This window comes from Salvia splendens, chromosome 12 (assembly GCF_004379255.2).
Source record: "Salvia splendens isolate huo1 chromosome 12, SspV2, whole genome shotgun sequence".
NCBI classification, from domain to species: Eukaryota; Viridiplantae; Streptophyta; class Magnoliopsida; order Lamiales; family Lamiaceae; genus Salvia; species Salvia splendens.
Window position 1 is genome coordinate 29621083 of NC_056043.1, and position 20039 is coordinate 29641121.

General features: G+C 41.0%; 6 protein-coding genes across 6 annotated transcripts; 4 read left to right on the top strand and 2 right to left on the bottom strand.

The window, feature by feature from the left end:
• The first annotated feature begins 1751 nt into the window (after positions 1 to 1751).
• On the top strand, positions 1752 to 3921 carry LOC121758997 (serine/threonine-protein kinase BLUS1-like). Its single transcript, XM_042154480.1, has 2 exons — positions 1752 to 1959; positions 2269 to 3921. Exons 1-2 carry the CDS (start codon positions 1904 to 1906, stop codon positions 3776 to 3778), a joined length of 1566 nt encoding a protein of 521 aa, XP_042010414.1. The 5' UTR covers positions 1752 to 1903; the 3' UTR covers positions 3779 to 3921.
• A 683-nt stretch (positions 3922 to 4604) lies between these two features.
• On the bottom strand, positions 4605 to 5696 carry LOC121757854 (late blight resistance protein R1-A-like). The gene has a single exon (XM_042153324.1). It carries the CDS (start codon positions 5694 to 5696, stop codon positions 4605 to 4607), a length of 1092 nt encoding a protein of 363 aa, XP_042009258.1.
• A 62-nt stretch (positions 5697 to 5758) lies between these two features.
• On the bottom strand, positions 5759 to 7189 carry LOC121757855 (putative late blight resistance protein homolog R1C-3). Its single transcript, XM_042153326.1, has 2 exons — positions 6265 to 7189; positions 5759 to 6219 (listed from the first exon to the last, which is right to left on the bottom strand). The coding sequence occupies exons 1-2, from the start codon at positions 7187 to 7189 to the stop codon at positions 5759 to 5761; spliced, it is 1386 nt and encodes a 461-aa protein (XP_042009260.1).
• A 1509-nt stretch (positions 7190 to 8698) lies between these two features.
• On the top strand, positions 8699 to 10216 carry LOC121758998 (CCG-binding protein 1-like). Its single transcript, XM_042154481.1, has 3 exons — positions 8699 to 9092; positions 9429 to 9502; positions 9753 to 10216. The coding sequence occupies exons 1-3, from the start codon at positions 8861 to 8863 to the stop codon at positions 10065 to 10067; spliced, it is 621 nt and encodes a 206-aa protein (XP_042010415.1). The 5' UTR covers positions 8699 to 8860; the 3' UTR covers positions 10068 to 10216.
• A 79-nt stretch (positions 10217 to 10295) lies between these two features.
• LOC121758995 (pollen-specific leucine-rich repeat extensin-like protein 3) lies at positions 10296 to 12454 on the top strand. The gene has a single exon (XM_042154479.1). It carries the CDS (start codon positions 10430 to 10432, stop codon positions 12371 to 12373), a length of 1944 nt encoding a protein of 647 aa, XP_042010413.1. The 5' UTR covers positions 10296 to 10429; the 3' UTR covers positions 12374 to 12454.
• Positions 12455 to 14553: 2099 nt separating this feature from the next.
• On the top strand, positions 14554 to 18937 carry LOC121758797. Its single transcript, XM_042154201.1, has 9 exons — positions 14554 to 14903; positions 15705 to 15893; positions 16098 to 16174; positions 16986 to 17076; positions 17155 to 17349; positions 17435 to 17691; positions 17965 to 18055; positions 18177 to 18393; positions 18504 to 18937. The coding sequence occupies exons 1-9, from the start codon at positions 14703 to 14705 to the stop codon at positions 18710 to 18712; spliced, it is 1527 nt and encodes a 508-aa protein (XP_042010135.1). The 5' UTR covers positions 14554 to 14702; the 3' UTR covers positions 18713 to 18937.
• Positions 18938 to 20039: the final 1102 nt, after the last annotated feature.

Consider the following 20039-nt stretch of genomic DNA (forward strand, 5'->3'; position numbering starts at 1 on the left):
CAATTTCGAACTGATGAGTACGATTACCCGATGGCGGAACTGTAACCTGCCCGTAGACCTTTTCAACGAATCCAATTTCAAAATTATAGCGGACTATTTTGGTTTCGGTTTCGATTTCGGTTTCGGTTTGGCAGTGTAAATTTCTAGGGTTGACAAATCGTGCGGATTGAGTCATTATCGGGTCAACCTGATAATGACCCAACCCAATAAGGTCTAACCTGAACCCGACCTGTTAAGAAAACTGTAAATTCGAACACGAACCCGACCTGCTACCTTCAAATCCGAACACGACCCGCACCCGACACGAATCCGTTATCGACACGATATAATATGGGTTGACACGACACGATAACAACCCGAACCCGATATTACACTATTAAAACCTAATATTACACGATTAAACCTTAATTTTAACCTAATTTACACCATTAAAATTCATTTTATACTATTTAAACCTAATTTATAAGAAATTACAAAATTAAATTAATATATATATTTTTAAATAATTATAAAAATAATAATATTATTTCTTAATGGGTTACCCGTATCCGACCCGCATCCGACCCGAACCCAACCCGAAATTATCGGGTTCTTAATGGGTCAACCCGATAAGGACACGGATCCAATAAGACTTGACCCCAACCCAATAATTTCGTGCGAATTCTTGTCAGATTATCGTGTCGTGTCGAAAATTGTCAGCCCTAAATTTCAATGTCCAATTAGTCTTTAGAAGTTGCCACACCCCTATTGGTATCTAATTTCAGCATCGCGCTCAAATCGAATTCAAACTTTTCAGCAAACAAAAAAAAGATATGTTAACGAAAACTCCTTCCCTCTACTCTCCCCCAAATCACTAACCCTATTCAAAAATTCAACGAAACCAAAACAAATGCCTCCCAGAAGGTCTGCCGCCGGCGGAGGGGACCAAGGACCGACGCTGAAGCTAATCATAGAAAAGGGACCTTTATCGGGCAACACAAGAGAGTTCAGGGCGGGAACCGCGGTGAAGATCGGCCGCCTTGTACGCGGCAACACGCTAGCTATCAAGGACGCTGGAATCTCCTCCAACACCTGCTCATCCAAGCTGAAGAAACGCCGGAGCCGGCCGACCGGCGCTGGACCGTCTCCGACCTCGATTCCTCCAACGGCAGCATTCTGAACGACGCGCAGCTAGAGCCGTTCGAAACGGCTGCTCTGTCCCACGGTGACGTTATCAAAATCGGCGAGAAAACGTCGATTAGGGTGGGGATCGTTAGCGGGGCGGATACTGAAGTCGGTTCTGGGGTGAGGAGGAGCAACCGGCGGCGCGTAAGAGAGCAGGTCGTCGATTTGGGGGTAATTGACGAGTTTGAAGAGCTAGGGTTACATAATAATGCTGATGTGGGGAAAACCGAAGTTGAGGCGAATCATGGGAGGAACGTGAGCCCTAGGAGGACTAGAAATTCGGCGAGAAATGAGAATTCGGCCAATGATTTGAATGTTGAAGAGAATAAAGATTTGGGGACAAGTGGAATCAAGTAACGAGAGGCGTAAGCACTAGGAGGACGAGGAGCTCAAAAAAGGAAGACAATGTCGAAGAAATTGTAGTCGATTTGAGTCTAGTCGATGGCAAAAGGTCGACGAGAGGTGGAGGAAGGGGCACGAAGAAGCTATTTGTGGAGACAATTTGTGAAGAAGCAGAGAAGGAAGAACCAGACCCGGAGCGGGAAGAAGAGAAAGAAAGATCAGAAATTGGAGCTTGTGAGCTTAAAAACATTGGAATAGAAGAAAATGTTAAGATGGTTGCGGATTTGGAGAAGATGACGTTGGGCGAATGGCTCGATTTCTTGGCGGTATACGAACCTCAACAAATCATTGCTGAGAAGGAAGAGATGCTCGCTGATATGAGGCGAAAAGCGGAGAGATGTCACGAGTTCATGTTGCAGCAGAAGAAAGCCCAAGGTCAAATGCTTTGAGCAGGTGAAGCCTTTTTGATAGTGTATATATTCATGTCTAGCTAGATGAATAGTTATGCTAAATTAGCTTTTCTGGTAATGTATATAGAGATGAATATATCTGCCTGCCAGTTAAAAGTAAGTTTTAGATATTCTGATCAAATTTAATCAAGTAGCAGTTGAACTCACATGAATCCTTTCACTTTTCACCGCTGCACGAATCTCCGTTTCACAAGAAATCTGCTTTTCAATTTCCACCTCTCATGTTACAAAATAAAAACCTCTTGCATACGCAGCTATCACCTTTAAATTTCTTACTTTCTGTCTCTACAAGAAACCATTCGAGAAGCTGGTCTTTCATGGCTTGCGAAGGTAGAGAAGAAGATTCTCTCAGAAAGGCGATGAGCGATCACTATCCTCTCAACTCAAACTGCTACCAGATTCTTGATGAAATCGGCAGAGGAATGAGCGCCATTGTGTATAAGGCCGTCTGCATTCCGATGGAATCCTCTGTGGTAGCGATCAAAGCGATCGATCTTGAGAAGTCGAAGATGGATTTTGAAAATGTGAGACGTGAGGCCAAGATCATGACGCTTCTGTGCCACCCTAGCATCCTCCGAGCCCACTGCTCCTTCACCGTGAAAAGCTCTCTTTGGGTGGTCATGCCCTTCATGTCCGGTGGCTCTCTGCAATCCATCATTGCTTCGTCATATCCAGACGGTCTACCGGAGCCATGCATCGCCGCAGTTCTCAAAGAAATCTTGAGTGCTCTGTCCTATCTTCACGACCAGGGCCATCTCCACAGGGATATCAAGGCCGGAAATATTCTTATAGACTCCAACGGCATGGTGAAGCTTGCCGATTTTGGTGTCTCAGCTTCAGTTTACGAGTCGAGTCTGTCTTGTGGTTGGGCTGGATCCTCATCTTCAATGTCTAGGATGCTGCTTACCGATGTCACCGGAACACCATATTGGATGGCGCCGGAGGTGATTCATTCTCACACAGGGTACGGTATCAAGGCTGACATATGGTCCTTTGGTATTACTGCTTTGGAATTAGCCCATGGGAGGCCTCCTCTGTCTCATCTCCCTCCATCCAAATCGATGATGATGAAAATAACCAAGAAATTCCGTTTCTCTGATCACTATGACAAGACGAAGGCCAGCATGAGTAAGAGATTTTCAAAGTCTTTCAAGGATATGGTTGGTTTGTGCCTCGATCACGACCCCTTGAAGAGGCCAACCGCGGAGAAATTGTTGAAGCATTCGTTTTTCAAGAATTGCAAGGGACCTAATTTCTTGGTCAAGAATGTTCTGCATGGAGTTCCTGCAGTTGAGCAGAGGTTCAAGGGGGCGGAGATTCATCGTCTCGGATCTTTGAGCAGAAGTAGTGAAGACGACGATGATGATGAGGCCGATGGGCAAATTGTGAAGCACAGGAGGATTAGTGGGTGGAACTTCAACGAGGAAGGGTTTGAATTGGATCCTGTTTTTCCAGCTGATGATGCGGCTGCCAAACAAGATGTAATTGAAGAGGAGGGTGATGGGGAGAATGAGAGCAGTAATGCAAGAGGTGTCGAAGGCAGTGATGGTGGTGGTGGTGCAGTGGTGACTGTCCTGCAGACAATGTTGGCTTTGAGGGATAGTTTGGATGATCAGAGGCAGAGGGTGGGGCAGATTATTGCATTCCTCAGAGGCGAACAACAACCGGTCGAGGCAACGAGGGAGGAACAGCTGATGCAGGAGATTGTGAATCTGAGGATGGAGGTGGAGAATCAGAGGAAGAAGAGGTGTGATTTGGAGATGGAGATAGAATTCATGAAGATGCAGTTTTCCAATGAATAGAACCTTGCTATGCTAAATTCAATGTACGAGTCTTATCAAATCTTCATCATTCTACTCGTGCGATTGAATGAGATGCAATATCCGTTTGTAGCAATATCAAGATTCATGATTTATCTACTGAGATATTTATCTATTTGTAGCAATTTTCTCAGCACCATTTGGGCAGCACTAAGTTGTAATAAATGATAAATCTATATCAAAATCATCTTTAATAACTGTGGCCAATCACTTAACAGTTCCTAACTCAAATTTCAGACTTCTGAATTCAGCTTTGGAGACGATTCTTTTGGGGCAAGAAAAAAGGAGTGGAAATCTGATTGCCCGAGATAAAAATCCAAAAACCATTGGATCAAGGTGGATTGAGGATCGGTGATATCTTCATAAATGATTGAGCATCCAAAAACAAGTGCATCTTTTTCACTTTCTTGTTTTAGTTTGTGACATTGCAGACTATCGGTGTAATTGTCAGGAGGAACCAGAAATGATCAACCATCTCTTGTTCAGCTGCTTGATCTCGTCAAACTTATGATACTATTGCTATGATCGATAGAGTATACTTTTATAAGGTTGTTATGAAAATTTGGACCTCCATGTTCTACATTATCTTCTACTCTATTCAGATTTACGAAATAATATGACGGTTCATGGTCTCAAATCTAATTGAGAGTTGGAGAAGGAAGACTTTTGTGACATATGAGTACATGGGTGCGTGGTTGGTTCCCGGATTTTCCGTTTCCACCAAGAGAGATGATTGAACTATTTTTTATACTATTTGATACAGCTTACCTAGACTAGGATATGTTGCTCAAAGCGGGAAAGTGATAATCTACATATAAGAACAATATATACGAACTTGAAAGCCCAGTTTCTCATAGTCCTCCTGTTCTTGCTTGATTACCTCAGCCGATCCCACGGCTTGATAACTGCAGTCAACCAGTTCGATCAGCTCAAGGGGTCCTATGAACCCAATAGCCGAAGGGATCTCCTCCAACTCATAGCAATGCCTTAGATACAGTCGCTCGAGACACGGAAAGTGGGACTCATCAGCAATCCACCTCTTGAAATTGAGGTATTCAATCAGCAAGAACTTGAGCTTCTCAAACACACAGTGGTTTTCCAGGCACCATTCTTCGCCATTGAAAGCAAGCTCTCGCAGTTTCAAGACTTCAAGATTCGGCAGTGCAGCAACAACTTCCATTGCATCCCAAGGAAGCCCACAACCACTTAAACTCAGCTTCCTCAATGTTTGAGGGAATGAAATTTCAGGCTCAAATTCAACTTGTTTGTTAGGGATGGGATGCAAGACAGTGAACTTGAATGCTTCGAGCTGCTGGAGTTCGTCTAGATAAAGGCCTATAACATCCGGTGCTTTGGCCCACATACTTAGTTTTTTCAAACTAGGCATGCTTCTAAGAACATCCCTGGTGCAAGAAGCAGCATTGATGTATGAAAGAGTTTGAAGGTTTAGAAGCAAAGCTTTGTTTTGAGGAAGGTTTGATGGAAGAGCAGGAAAATCAGTTTCTGTAAACCAGAGATGCCTCAACTCAGGCATCTCCCATATTTCATCTGGCAAGAAAGATACACCAATGAATATGAGCTTGGGTTTTCGACCAACCATGAGGACTTGGAGTTTCTTGAGTAAGGATATCTCTGGGGGAAGTTCGTCATTGTAGGTAAGGGAAAAGTATGTCAAATGAACAAGTTGAAGAAATTCATCAGGAAACTCAACAAAGTAGACTGTGAAGGCATCCAACACTCTGAGAAGATCAAAAGTTAAACAGTAAGGCAAGGGGTGGTGGTGATGGGGTCCTAGGTAGAGAAGAGTGCGTGCAGATGTGATTGTTTTTGTGGCCTCGTAAACTTCTTCGAGGCTCATGAGAAGGTTTATGTGAACGGACACGCGCCTCTGTTTCTTCATGCCTTCTTCTAGTTTCTGATTATACTTCTTCCTGCAATGGAAGAACTTCTCTTTTCCGGATTCTATCTCTGCCAATTGCCGTTGGAGCTTTTCTCGCTAATTGCGATGAGATTTCTGCCTATAAGATTCTCCAATGCTTTGTGTGCCACAAGTTCCATGGTTTGTGTGGGCAGTGATGGTTTTGGGAAGAAGCCTTCAGCAACACAAAGTTTGATGAGTTTAGAGACACGTGTCCCAGCATCTTCAGGGAATGCTCCCATGTAAAGGAAGCACCCTTTGAGATAAGCAGGCAAGTTATTGTAACTGAGGGACAAGATCTCCATGTAAGAGTCGTCACCAATTGCAGCAAAACCAGCAGTATCTTGTTCAATCCGTTTCCAGTAGTCGGGGTCCAATCTCTCCCGAGAGAGTAGGCCACCGATGACCGTAATTGAGAGAGGAAGACCCTTACAGTTGTCAGCGATTCTCCTTCCAGTATCCTTCAAGTGAGCAAGGCAGGCATTGGTAATATCATCCTTGTAGTCTTCAAGTTTATCACCAAATACCCTTTAACACAGCAACTCCCAACTGTGTTTCAGCCCCAGCGGCTTCATCTCATGCATAAAATTAGAGTTTCTGACTGTTTCAGCCAAAATGGAAATCCTGGTGGAGAGAAGAATTCGACTGCCGTTCTTGTTATCCGGTAATGACAATCTCACCTGATCCCAAACCATGATATCCCAGACATCATCCAGCACGATCAGGTACTTGTTATGGTACAATGTCTGATGCAGGTTGACGCGCAATTGGTCCTCGTCACCCTGGGTGGCGTGGTCCCCTGCTTGAGAGCCTCTGCTCTCCATGCTACTTAAGATCTTTGATAATAACTCTTGGTAGTTGACGTCTTGTGATACAGTAACCCAAGAATGAATACTGAGTCTGAAACTGTTCCTTATTCGTTTGTCGTCGTAGATACTTCTAGCAAGAGTTGTTTTACCGATGCCAGGCAGCCCGGTGATGGGAATCACTTGAAGCATATGTTTATCATCTACCAATATCTCCACCACATTTTTGAAGTCTTCCTCCTGCCCTACGATCTTATCCTTTCCGCTGAAATTGAACGAGGGCTGAGCCAAGAACAGATTTTCAGCTTTAGGGTCATTTCTGATCTCCTTCTCCAGCACCACAGCATCTTCTTCTACGAGTTTTATGTCCTCTTCGAGCTTCTTCATGGTTTTTTCACCGGATCCTTGCGGTGAATGGCCTCTGTTCCAATAATCAACCGCGTCTTGAGCTGCGTAGATGGCATCTCTAATTCTGTTTTGCAGATCCTTCATTTTGTCTCTTTTTAGTTTAGGAACGAAGGAGATTTTGTCAAGAGACGATTGCAAGGAGCAGACTTTTTCATGAAGGGATATGATTTGAGTCTTAGAAATATGAGGAGAAAACTGGTCGGAATCAAGCAGCTGCTCCAGTGTGTGCCGGAAAACAGTAACGGCAGAGTAGGCAGCCATTGATTCATATGAACAAAAAATATAGCAATATGGAGCTAAGTCATTTTTTAGAAGCTTTTTATATTTCAATCTTGGAGTGGGTGATGAATTATTGAAGTATAGTCTTTGAATTTTGGATATACTATGTCTCAACGTTTCTTGGAAAGGTGTGGATATTATAATTAACACATGCAAGTTGTACTATTAGTTATACTCATATTATAGCCAAATCTTGTCGTGCTGATTGAAGAAGAGAGATCTTCGCGTGGATGTAGGTTGAATAACCGAAAACCAAAATTAATCTCACTTCTCTATATACTTCTCTTTCAAGAATATTTATTCTTTCCTTTTTAATCCGTCCCAAAGGAATATACACTTTTTCAATTTGAAAATTCTTTTCTCTCTAATAAAGTTGAACTTATTCTCAACTAACAATACTTTAATTACTATATATCTATACATTTTTCTTACTTTACTAATTTTACATTAAAATTCACTTTTTACTTTACCAATTTTGCTAAATCGAAAATGCATTTTCTTTAGTAACGAATGTGGTATAATTTTTCTTATTAAAACTCCTACAGTCAAATAAGATTATATTTTATGGCCTTATGAAACATTGCACTAAAATAATCTTACTTCTATTTTATTTATCAAATAATAATATAAAATGTAATAGTGATTTAATCTTATTTTTATTTGTTATGACTCTATTAATATTGTCTATACATTAGAGCATCCATAGTGGAACGGATGTCCCGGCGGACATCCCGACGGACTTCCCAAAAACACCTCCTGCCACGTTATTAGGACATCCCACTGCACTGCCACGTCATAAGGACATCTCACTGCACAATGACGGACATCCCCAAGGACATTCCGACGGACATCCACAATTATAAAAATTCACAAATTCACCAAATTAAACAATTTACGGAATTAAAATTTCGACACGTATACGGAAAAAATGCAACCACTTTATTTAAAACAAAAAAACATACATAATTATTTAAAAAAAAACAACCTCAAGCTTCGACAAATACGACCTCCGTCTCACTACTCGTTAAAACAAGTAGTGCGAATGAAATGAAGTTCAACGAGCCATATATAGAGTTTTTTTAATTAAAAAGTAAAAAATCGGGACGTCCGTCGTGACACCGCAATGACGGACATCATGACGGACGTCCCTAGAATGCCGGAGAACTCCGGGGTCCGCAACGCACGTCCGCATCCGCCTCTCTGCTGCCTAATGGTGGATGTCTCTCGCAGACTTTCGGCACACCGGTCGGACGTCAGCCTGGACGGCCGCCGTTGCTGATGCTATTAGCATACAAGTGCACTTTTCAATTAGGCGGACCCCACACCACTTATTCTAATTTATCTTCTGCCGTAGAAAAGCGCCCATTGTTTCAAATCCAAATCTACGGCAGCCGGAGTTGCAGACTCCATCACCCGCACCCGATGGCATCCCATCGACGGTCCATATTAACCGTCACTGTCCACACCATAACCGCCATGTCTCCCCTACAATCCCCTGAAACGAAAATCAATTAAAAGTATCTCATCCTTATCCGACTCCAAAAAAAAGTATCTATCCATAATAAACTCTCATTAAACCCCTTCTTAAAAAGCACGCACCATACACACACACACAACCATCTCACGAAATCTGATCGTTTGAAGGAAAGGAAGATGAATATGCAGACTGTGCCTTTGAATTACGCGGTAAACGCTTTCGGTGTCCAATCTAATGGTTCGCGGCAGTGTTCGCAATCGAGAAGCGGCTCTTGGACCCCTGTCGTTTGCTCTTCCAATTCGAGAACCGGTGCTTACATACCCAAGCTGGAGCCGTTCACCAGAAACAAGATCGATAGAGCCGTTAGAGAGCCTCCTTTGATTCAGAAAGCTGAGAATCAAATCGCAGGCAGGTTTTCTTCTCCGCTTCGTAGTTTATCGATTTTATTCCAAATTTCTGCGTCTTTTCAGCGATCACTACAACTTTAAAGCCGTTTTAGATGCTAAATTAGGTTTTGAATCTAGTTTGGATCGTCAATGTGAATGTGTTGGTGCTTGTGCGTTTCACCGTCTATGCGTATATTGTAGATTCATTCATTAGATTTGTCTGTTTGTATAAAAAAAGAGAAGATTCTATCTATGCTTCTAGTTTTTTTAGCTTTGTCTGCAGATATATGGTTTAGCTCTTTATTCAGTACAAAATGAAGTGATTAGTTAAAGATTTGTTATCTTGATTGATATTCAGATTATTGCGTGACGCTCGAAGGAGATGAGTCCTATAGCTGCTGGCAGGCCTATTTTGAACTCAAAGATCTTGAAGTAAGTTGTTGAATTGGTGAATTGTATTTTTTTGTATTGATTATTGGAATAAATTGAAATTCTGTAATCTGCTTCAGAAATCCTCGCGACATATAAAAATGACTGGATACTTTTTTGGGTTTGGATATCATAATATAGGTCTCTAAATCTCACCTGATTCATTTTCTAAGTAGCTGAAATGGTATGAGTTGATTCAGTTTCAATTAAGAAATGGTCTAATATCCTTCCACTTTTTGGTGACATGATCCAGAAAGAGTCACCCAAGGAAGAGGTGGAGAGGCTGATAGTGGAAGCAGGTGGAGTGAAATCACTCATCAGCTGTGTGCACGGAGTTGCAGGCATTCACAAAGCTAAGAAGGAATGTGGTGAGCTGCGGAAGTCAACAAGCGTTGTGAAAGCAGAAGCCTATCCCTGTCCGATCCCGGATGGATTGCCCAAGACCTCAGAGGAGCTCGAGGAAGAAGAGAAAGCTCGAATGCCTGACTCGCCTTTCACCAGACTGCTCCGAGCCAGAGGAAGATGCGCTGCTTGGTACTCCCAACCACCCGAGCACGAGACACATTGACCCTATATTTTGTGTTTCTTTTGTATAGAGGTTATAGCTTAATATAGTAATGAAATTATATATGGTTAGTTCGTGGTTTGATTGTATATAGTGTGATGGTGAGATTATTATCCTTTCTAATATATGTAAGGCAAGGTTTATAATAGTAATTTGAGTTTGTTTTCATGCACAAATATGTGATTGGTAATACGATAATAAGGGTAAAAAAATAGAGTGGAATGGAGAAAGACCTCTCAAATCTTGTGGTGATGAGAGGAAAATGGTGGTTCAATAGAATAGATTTCTTAGGAGGCATAAAACGGTTTTTGGTTTTGTTATTGTAATACACAATAAACGGCCTTAGGCTTGCCTAGGGGGTAAGAATGGAGAACCCTCGAAGAATGAATGCTTATGGATGTTTCCTCATCGTCTGCATCATCTTCTTCTTCCTCTCCTTATCATGCTCTCGAGCATCCGCACATGGTGTACAAACCAAAAATAAAGAGTTCGTACCAAATAACAGGCTGAAGCAAGCGCGCCACGCCTTTGAGGCGTGGAAGCAGGCTATCTATTCCGATCCGATGAATTTCACTGCTAACTGGGTTGGCCCTGACGTCTGCTCCTACAACGGCATCGTTTGCGCCCAGGCCTTTGACGACCCCTCCCTCACCGTTGTGGCGGGAGTCGACCTCAACCACGCCGACATAGCTGGTCACCTCCCCGACGAGATCGGCGACTTGGCCGACCTCAGCCTCCTCCACTTGAATTCTAACAGGTTCTGCGGGATCATCCCCAAGAGCATCAAGAAGCTAAATCTCCTTTTCGAGTTGGATGTGAGCAACAACCGCTTCGTCGGGCCTTTCCCTAAGGTTGTCCTTGAGCTGCCAGAGCTCAAGTACCTCGATCTTAGGTTTAACGACTTCGAAGGCGAGCTCCCAAAGGAACTGTTCGATAAGGAGCTTGACGCCATCTTTATGAACAACAACAGATTCAGGTCCGCCATCCCTGAGAATTTGGGGAACTCTCCTGCTTCTGTGATAGTGTTGTCTAATAACCACCTCATGGGGTGCATTCCCCAAAGCATTGGCAAGATGGCCGGCTACTTAGACGAACTGATCCTGTCGAATAATAAACTATCGGGATGCATGCCAGAGGAGGTGACCCTGTTGAACTCGACGGTGGTGTTCGATGTGAGCGTGAACAAGTTCGTCGGGGACTTGCCGGAGGGGATGGAATACATGCAGAGCTTGGAGGTTGTCAACATCGCTAGGAACGAGTTCAGGAGCAACATGCCTGATACCGTCTGCAGCTTGCCAAACTTGAAGAACTTAACCTACTCCCACAATTATTTCGATGCCAAGGACGCAAGCTGCGACCATGAAGCCATCCCGGAAGTGACATTCGTTGGCGAGGAGAACTGCATCGCTGGGGAGAAGGAGCAGCAGAGGTCGGAGAAGGTGTGCCACGAGGCGTTGAACAAGAAGGTGGATTGTAAAGCTCAAGGGTGCCGTGGGTCGGGATATGGAGAGTCTCCAAAGGGTATGGTGGAGTCACCGCCACAATCGGAGAGACGTTCATCGTCGTCCAAGCCTGAGCAGAAGACGCCCTCTACGCCAAAATCTAAGACGCCTTCTACGGCATCTAAGCCTAAGCAGAGGACGACGCCCTCTTCACCGAGATCTAAGACGCTCTCCCCGCCATCCAAGCCACAATATAAGGCTCCCTCTCCATCTCAAAAGCCGGAGAGTCCCGCGCCATTGAAACCGGAGCTAACTCCATCAGTTGAACTATCACCTCCGCCTCACGGTGAGTCAAAACCACCTTCTTCCAAACCAATTCAGTCGCCGTCTCCTTCCCCGCGAGTGCACTTTCCATCACCGCCAGTTGTCAACTCCCCACCACCACCTGTCCACTCCCCACCACCACCCGTCCACTCCCCACCGCCGCCAATCCATTCTCCCCCACCACCAGTAAACTCCCCACCACCTCCAGTCCATTCTCCACCACCACCTGTCCATTCCCCACCACCGCCAGTGCACTCTCCACCACCACCAGTCCAATCCCCACCGCCGCCGCCCGTCTTCTCCCCACCTCCACCAGTGCAATCTCCTCCACCACCAGTCCACTCCCCACCGCCACCAGTGGTGTTCCAGTCTCCGCCACCACCCGTCCAGTCTCCACCGCCGCCAGTGGTGTTCCAGTCTCCACCACCACCGGTCCAGTCTCCACCACCACCAGCATCGCCTACTTTCACTCCAATCGAATTGCCGAAGAACTTGGGCGCCCATTACCAATCTCCTCCTCCACCAGTGTTCATGGGCTACTAGAAGCTTTGCAATGTCATCAAATCTATGTAATTCATGTCCTGTTGTAACATTAATATACAAAACGAACTCACTTTCTTAAGTTCTGCCATCTTTCCTTTTTCCTTTTTCCTTTTTCCTTTTTCCTTTTTCCTTTTTCTTTCATTTTAGATTACTGCATTCATGCATAGACGCAACACAAACAATATAACCTTACATATACGTAATAGTAACAAATATTATGATAATGACTTCGGGACAACATTAAATAGTTTATAAATATATACCTAGAGTCTATAATGCAAATCAAGATCTGACATAATCATGTAACGAAGAATATGTTGAACGACCAATATTTAACCATTTTTATTTAATACTTCTCCCGTTCACTAAACCCTAAATATTTAACCGTTGATATAAAAATTATTATTTCTTTCTTCACTACACAAAACAAAACTTTCTAGAATCTCATGTCATTCAACAATAAGTGTTATAACTTTTGCGGGGACTGAAGGAGTAAGTTGATTCAGTTTTGAATGAAGATAGTGGTTGATCACTAAACAATCTCATTGTCTATACACGTACCTTATAAAATGTAACTTCATATCATATCCCAATAAATTTATTTATCTTCCTTCCCTCTTATAATCGTAATTGAACATACTAACATCGATATTCCTTCTAATAGGTGTTGAGATGCAAACCATATTTCACATTGGAGAATAAGTAAGAGTTATAAGCATATCAATGGGCTATCCATTAGTATGAGATTTTTTGGGGAGCACTCCAAGAGCAAAATCATGAAGACTTTGCCCAAACCAGAAAATATCATACGAAAGTGAATAGTAATTTGAGAGTGACTTTCCATTTTGATGGATGAACGGAAATGAAAAGATAAGACTATTTTTTGTAGATGGATGAAAAATGGAAAGATTAGACTATTTTTTGTGGACGGACGAAAATGGAAAGATATGACGATTTTCTTGTAGGCCAAGAGGTAGTAATTTTGATCCCCCAGTATCAAGATTCAAAATCCTAAGTCCGCCAGTGACATGTATGGTCTTGGTCTTGTGATCTTGGTTTGAGGAAAGGTTTGTTGGGATGCAAACCATATCTCATATCGGAGAAAATAATTAATATCATCATGCTAATGTGGAGTTCGCGTTAGCATCCCTAACAATAGGGAATTTCAAACAAAATTTGTAGTAGAGTACTAATGTAGTGTTTGGGTGTTCACCCTAATGGAATTTCAAACAAAATTTGTACTACTTCCGTACTCGAAAAATAGAAATTTTTTAAAGTAAGAAAGATGAAAAGAAAAATAGGTAAAATAAGAGAGCAAAAATAGTATAAATAATGTTAATGGACGGTGGAGTCCATGTCCTAAAATAAAAATATTTAAAAGTTTTTATTTTTAATGGACAACCTAAAATAGAAATAGTTTCGATTTTTAAGTGATGGATGTAGGATGAGCTAATTTGATAGACTTGAAATGTAGTATTCTTTTAGGCTATCCACAATGGCGCCTAGCGCACCGCCTAGCCGAGCACCGGCGCTAGGCGGTCGCTAGGCGAACCATTGCAGCTTTCGAAAACCGCCGAGCGGTTTTTCGGAATTAAAAATCGCCTAGCGCTAGGCGGTCGACGGGCGCTGGGCTATCCGCTCGGCGCCATTGCAGTGTCGGGATCGCCCAGCGCATCGCCCAGCTGTTTTTTTGTTTTTTTAAAAAAAAAATTTCGGGTTTGTACGACGGAATCGAGGGAGCCACCGAGTGATTTTTTTTAAGTAATGTATTTTTTTTAAATGTAATTTTTATTATTAATGTATTTTTTTAAAATTTTAGTACTTTTTAAAATTTATTGTACTTTTTTAATTTATTGTACTTTTTTTAAAATTAAAATAGTATTATTAATGTTTCCCGTATATGTCTCGTAAATTAAATTCCGTATATTGTGTTATTAGTGATGTGGCTGGGCTATTTATGATATGACTAGGCTATGGCTGAGCTATTTCTGATGTGGCAGGAGGATTTTTAGTATTGATGATGTGGCAGGAGGAGTTTGTGGCTGGGCTATGGCTGGGCTATCACCACTGTGGATACCCTTACAAGCATTTCTGCTTGGTGTAAACGACGACGTATAGTGGGTAGACTCAAAACGGCGCAGTTTCAATCTTCGTTGTCTTCAAGAACACGTTGAAGTAGTTTCCTGATAGCGGACACCATTTCAATTCAAAACAGAGCCATAAAAATAAGCGATTCCCCCAAGTTAATTCGAGTTCTCAATTCAGTTTGTCGAAAAGTTATTGCTCGAATAAATCATATTAATACTCAGTTTTTATATATTTAGTCTTCATGGCTGACGACTCGAAGAAATGCGAATCTGAAGTGAAGCCCGAAACCGAAGAAAGTGCCGCCGCCGATGCACAGAAGTTATCTCCGGCCAAAGAGGCTGCCGGTGGCGGCGGCGGATGGGGCGGATGGGGATTTTCTCTTTCGTATCTCTCGGATCTTCAGAAAGCTGCCGCTGAGGTCGCTGAAGAGATCTCTCGCAATGTATGTGTTTTTGCGTTCGTAGCCAATAGTTTCTTTCAGGATTTTCTCTTCTAAGAGTTATACTGGCACTTGTTCTGGTTAGGTTTGTGCTTTGCTTGCTTATATTTGAAATATAGATTATGGATAATGGTTCTGATTTAGTTGAAAGTGTAGTTTGTGTGAGATTGGTTTGCTTAAAACGGTGAAGGTGTCTATTTTTTTTTTGTTTTTCATTCAATGGGGAAATTTGTTGTTCCAAATGAGAAGTTATCTGGATCTAAAGCTAGTACTGATATTTAGAGGGCTTATTATCTGAGCTGTTAATGTTCATTGAGTGCTGTGTTTAATTGGCTTCAAATTAGCTCGTTTAGCAACAGCTCTTTTTATATACTACTACGTTTGTTGAGCTTGTGTATTAATAGTATATTTTGTCTGGAGTAGACTGCTTCTTTAGGGCCTTCGTTTGTGAAAATATGGATATGTCCAAAATTTATTCCAAGTTCATAAACTTCTCTGTTGGCTTGACCCAATGGTAAAGAATAATATAGGAGATGACCCGTTGGGACAGCTTTAAGGAATGATGGTAGACTCTGGCAGTATGAAGGAGAACTCACTAAGCTATGAGACTTATGGTCAAGAAAAGTAGTACTTTTCAATACACCAAAATTTTATTGGAGCTACTTTTTTCTTTGCTTATATACTTGTATAACAGTAATCTGACGAACAATGCATGGCCCACTTTTAAGTTTTGGTATTGACACTCTAGTCAGTTCATACGACTTCTCATTGACTTTAGTTCGGTTTTATGCCATTGTAATGCAGGCTGTTGAGGCTGCCAGGACAGCAGCAAAGAGTATTTCAGAGACAGTGGATGAAGATTCAGAATCTTCCAAGGAGGATAACACAGAAGTGTCTGCTGCAGAAGAGGAAACTGATGATGAGCATGATAAGCAGCGGAAAGAAGCTCTGGCTAAATTAGAGAAAGCTAGCGAGGATTCCTTCCTTAGTCAAGTAGGTCATGTGAAAAATATGTATACAGATTGATATATATAAATTTTTATTTGACCTTTTTTCTGTTTCTCGTCATTTTCTTTCTCTTAACATGACTTGACCATCTGCTCAAGATCTTATATGACTTTCAGGAAGTATTGATAAAATATATCCATTTATTGTTTGCAAATGCTAGCTCTGATATTTCATATGCAATTGTGTCAGGGTTTGAAGGTTATTGATACATCTGTGGAAACCTTTGCCTCAGGAGCTTGGCAAGCTCTTGGAACTGCATGGAAAGGGTGAGCAACTCTAGCTTATGAGCACTTCAGGATAGTGGGAAATTATTTTGACATGGTTTGCAATTTTGTATGTGAAATACTTTTGAATGAGTGGTAAAAGCCCGCTCTATCCAAGGTCATTCAGTAATTATGATCTTAAGACTTGAATCCTAACATATCACTTTACTTTGTAATTTGTGAATATATTTCATACACTCATGTTTCTAGAATCGTATGTTAAATTAACTTTAAATAATAACATTTCTCGAGGCTTGTATTTAACATTATTCTACACTACTGAGCCTGCAGAAGATTTTAATATAAAAAATGTACAACAAAGATGCTTTTGATAGGAGATTATTTTACACTACCGAGTCAAGGAGAATTATGGAAACCATGTTCTATTTCTTGATTGGTGTAAAATAACAAGTCTGTTGTTTGACTTATGTCTAGCTGATATAACATAATTAATAGGTTTTCTTGTTACACTTCTTTTTTCAAAAAAATAAACAGAAATTTTAAAGACCGCGTCATGGTGGACTCAAACTCGAGATCTTTGGCCTCGGGCATTAACCACTCTACCACTAGGCCAACACACACACACTTGTCTTAATACACTTCTTGATCCTTAGAGGGCTTTCTTTAGTTTTATCTTATCTTTACACTTATGGTAATAGTTAATGATGTTCATGGTAGTCTTTGGTTCCTTTGAGGTTCCTTTTTCTACATGATATATTATTTGCTTGATACATCATAAAAGTGGTTTTGGAGATGATGAAATAATGAATTTCTACCAGTTGCTGACCCCTTGATTATTTTTTATATCTCCTAGGCTTGAGAATTCAGCTACAAATTTAGCTGATTCAATTCAGCATGGCAGTTTACCTGGCTCAACTGGTCCAGTTGCACCATCCTTATTAGAGGTTTGTTTAGTGCCTCGTTTCCTTCTAAAATTCCAGAGTTTATTTTCTGTTTTCTCAGTTTTGCTTATGTTAATCCAGACTGGAAAAGCTTTTACAGCTAAGGGTATGCATGTGCTAGAGCAAGTTGGGAAAGATACTATGGATCTTATAATTTCAGAAACTGGGATCCTAGTTGACAATAAATCCGATGGTAATGGAGATGAAGATCAATTATTTGAAGAAATTTCATTTGATAGGTGCTTCTATATTTATGGAGGTCCTGAACAGTTGGAGGTATCCTCTAGCTCTTACATATCCATTTGTTATAAATTTTGTGCAAATTGATTGTCATAAAATATTTATGTTATCTTTCCTATAGGAATTGGAGGCACTATCCAACCACTATGCATTGTTATACAACCGAAGAAAGGCTAAACTATCTTCGGAAGAAAATTCACTTTATGATGGGAAGTTGAAAGAAGTCCAAAGCATATTTGACTTAGGCTCTGAACTTGATGGCAGTGTTACATATTCAGAGAAAGGGAAGGAAAAAGAGGCTGGAAATGATGAAAGCATGAATGAGTTGAAAAAATTGCATGATTCAAGTGTTCGCAAGGCTGCTGAATTGGCTGCTGGGTGAATATCCTTTGACCATTATCTATTATATTTAGAATTGTTATTACTTTCTATTTAGGTTTAGAACATGTTGTATTATGGTTTAAAACTTGGATGAGGTTAAGGGAGTCTGCTGATATTTTTGTTTGGAATATGTTTGTTTCTATTATTGTGATGATACCATGTCATTACAGAGTATCAAACATATTCTTGTTCTTTTTCCTTATTCAGCAGCATCCTGCATGCAGTTTTTTTGTAATTCTAGGGGTTTGTAAACATTCTAATATTTTGCAGTTTTGCAAGTGCTTTGGCTGGACTGGCTCCAAATGACATCATTCAGAGAACTTCCGGAAGGCTCGATACTATTCACTCAGAGGGTGTTCATGTATGTAGACGAGTTGTTTTAATTACCGATTTAGGTTCTCGAGTGGTAGTCCACTGAATGATTAAAAAGTTGATTTTGTATTCGTTGATACTTAATTAAACCCTTGTGTTCGTCTTTACAGAGGCTTTCTGAAATTTGCTGTTTTGCGGTAACTCAACTTCTGATGCTCGGGAAGTCCATCATATCCAATGCAAACAAACTCCAACATCAAGAGATTGAGGAGGAAACATTGAAAATTGATTGGCCTGAGGATTCTGTTGAAAGAGCCAAGATTATCAGAACAAAGGCACAATCAGTAATAGAGAATATGGAAGCTGTCTTCAATGGTTTCATTACTGGTAAAATATTAACTCACTCTGATTTCCTTGCCTTGGTTTGCCACTTCATCAATATCAAAGAAAATATAATTCCATGAAACAATCTGAAGTAATAATACCGTTCTGCTCAGGCATATCAGACGTAACAGAATCGTACACAGCAGCCATGAAAAGTGCTGCTGAGTCACAAGGTCTTCCTGAGAAGTCGATTGAGGAAAAGGCGAATTTGTTCACTGAGAATCTTCGAACTGATCATAGCACAGCTGTGGGTAAAATGCAGGATGGACTTCAGTATTTGACTTACTTGGTTATCGCTACCTCAATACCTGCTGCTGTGTGAAAGTCGGAAAAATTACTACTTGCAAAATGCGTTCCACTTCCATTTGTAAATAGTCTCTAAATCTTAGTTCGATTTGCCTGCCCCATTATGTAGTAACTTCATTTCACAAATATGTTCTTTAGCTATATCTCAACTCCCGCTGTTTTATTCAAGGGAAGAAAATAAAATACCATGTTCGATGATGCCCAAGTACAATTTGTTATTGTAAATGAAATGTTTTGAATACTCGACTTTTTTAGTAGTCAAAGGTTTGAAAAATGCTTAAAGCTCAATTGTCGTGGAAGCTCTCTCTTTAGTATGTTATGTTTTCCACTGTACATTTCACCTTTGCTTGTCACTCGACCAAAAGTGGCCATGCCCTATCACATGATTCATCACCACCCGCACTCTCAAAGTGGGATCGTAACTACTCAGCTCATAGTAATGCAGATGACCCAATACACTCCGAGCCCCCCTCTCCGTATCTGATCATTAGGCAAGTCCGACACCCTGTTCTCGGGTCATACCACACAGCCGGATGATAGAATCTGCATTATCCAGAATGTTCCATCGTCTTCAACGATGAATCTGACCACTGGATATCCTGTACAGATTTTCAAGGTTTTCACCTTTTGATCATATTATTGTTTCTTGAAAATGTAGTTTTGGCTCTTAATGGTAAAAATTCAGACAAATTTCCGCAACTTCACAACAAATATTGGTGAAAACGAGAATGTGTCACTGAGGAGATGGAGAGAAACAAAACACATATAATGAAGTTTAAGAAAATAAATCATTAAATGTAAAACTAACTACTAGTACATTACAGTATAAATTTTGAACAGTAAATAAGATACAAAATTAATAGTACTACGTATTTACCACAGAGAACAAAGGACATAACAGTTCAAGTTAATTTTTCAATTTACATCAAAAAAATAACGTAGGGTTACTTACAACTCTAGTTGAGAAAATCGGGTTTATAGGCTACTTTGCCACTAAAATAACGAAAATATACTCATTTTGTTATCTCTTCCATAAATGGGAAAAACGCCACCATGGTTGGCGTGTCTATAAGTAAAAACGCCAACATAGTTGGCGTTTTATAATGTCGTCGTATTTTAGTCGTATTTTTTCCAAATACAGTTAAGTTATAACACGCCAACCAAGTTGGCGTGTTACGTGAAAAAACGCCAACTATGTTGGCGTGTTATATACTTTGCTTTTCAAAAAAAACACCTGCGTTTTATACTTTGCTCTTCCCATCACCAACATTACTTCTGATTGAACTATCCCCTCTCTTACTAGAAACCCCCTCCACCACCACACCACTCAATTCTCCAACTTT

Excerpts from the sequence above, each read along its gene's own strand:
- LOC121758997 (XM_042154480.1), top strand. The coding sequence starts at position 1,904 with ATGTCACGAGTTCATGTTGCAGCAGAAGAAAGCCCAAGGTCAAATGCT. Across the intron at positions 1,960-2,268 it reads AGGTCAAATGCTTTGAGCAG|AAACCATTCGAGAAGCTGGT; the intron begins GTGAAGCCTTTT and ends TGTCTCTACAAG.
- LOC121757854 (XM_042153324.1), bottom strand. The coding sequence starts at position 5,696 with ATGAAGAAACAGAGGCGCGTGTCCGTTCACATAAACCTTCTCATGAGC.
- LOC121757855 (XM_042153326.1), bottom strand. The coding sequence starts at position 7,189 with ATGGCTGCCTACTCTGCCGTTACTGTTTTCCGGCACACACTGGAGCAG. Across the intron at positions 6,220-6,264 it reads GCCGCTGGGGCTGAAACACA|ACTACAAGGATGATATTACC; the intron begins GTTGGGAGTTGC and ends ATAAACTTGAAG.
- LOC121758998 (XM_042154481.1), top strand. The coding sequence starts at position 8,861 with ATGAATATGCAGACTGTGCCTTTGAATTACGCGGTAAACGCTTTCGGT. Across the intron at positions 9,093-9,428 it reads AGCTGAGAATCAAATCGCAG|ATTATTGCGTGACGCTCGAA; the intron begins GCAGGTTTTCTT and ends ATTGATATTCAG. Across the intron at positions 9,503-9,752 it reads TTGAACTCAAAGATCTTGAA|AAAGAGTCACCCAAGGAAGA; the intron begins GTAAGTTGTTGA and ends GACATGATCCAG.
- LOC121758995 (XM_042154479.1), top strand. The coding sequence starts at position 10,430 with ATGGAGAACCCTCGAAGAATGAATGCTTATGGATGTTTCCTCATCGTC.
- LOC121758797 (XM_042154201.1), top strand. The coding sequence starts at position 14,703 with ATGGCTGACGACTCGAAGAAATGCGAATCTGAAGTGAAGCCCGAAACC. Across the intron at positions 14,904-15,704 it reads CTGAAGAGATCTCTCGCAAT|GCTGTTGAGGCTGCCAGGAC; the intron begins GTATGTGTTTTT and ends ATTGTAATGCAG. Across the intron at positions 17,692-17,964 it reads GCTGCTGAATTGGCTGCTGG|TTTTGCAAGTGCTTTGGCTG; the intron begins GTGAATATCCTT and ends AATATTTTGCAG.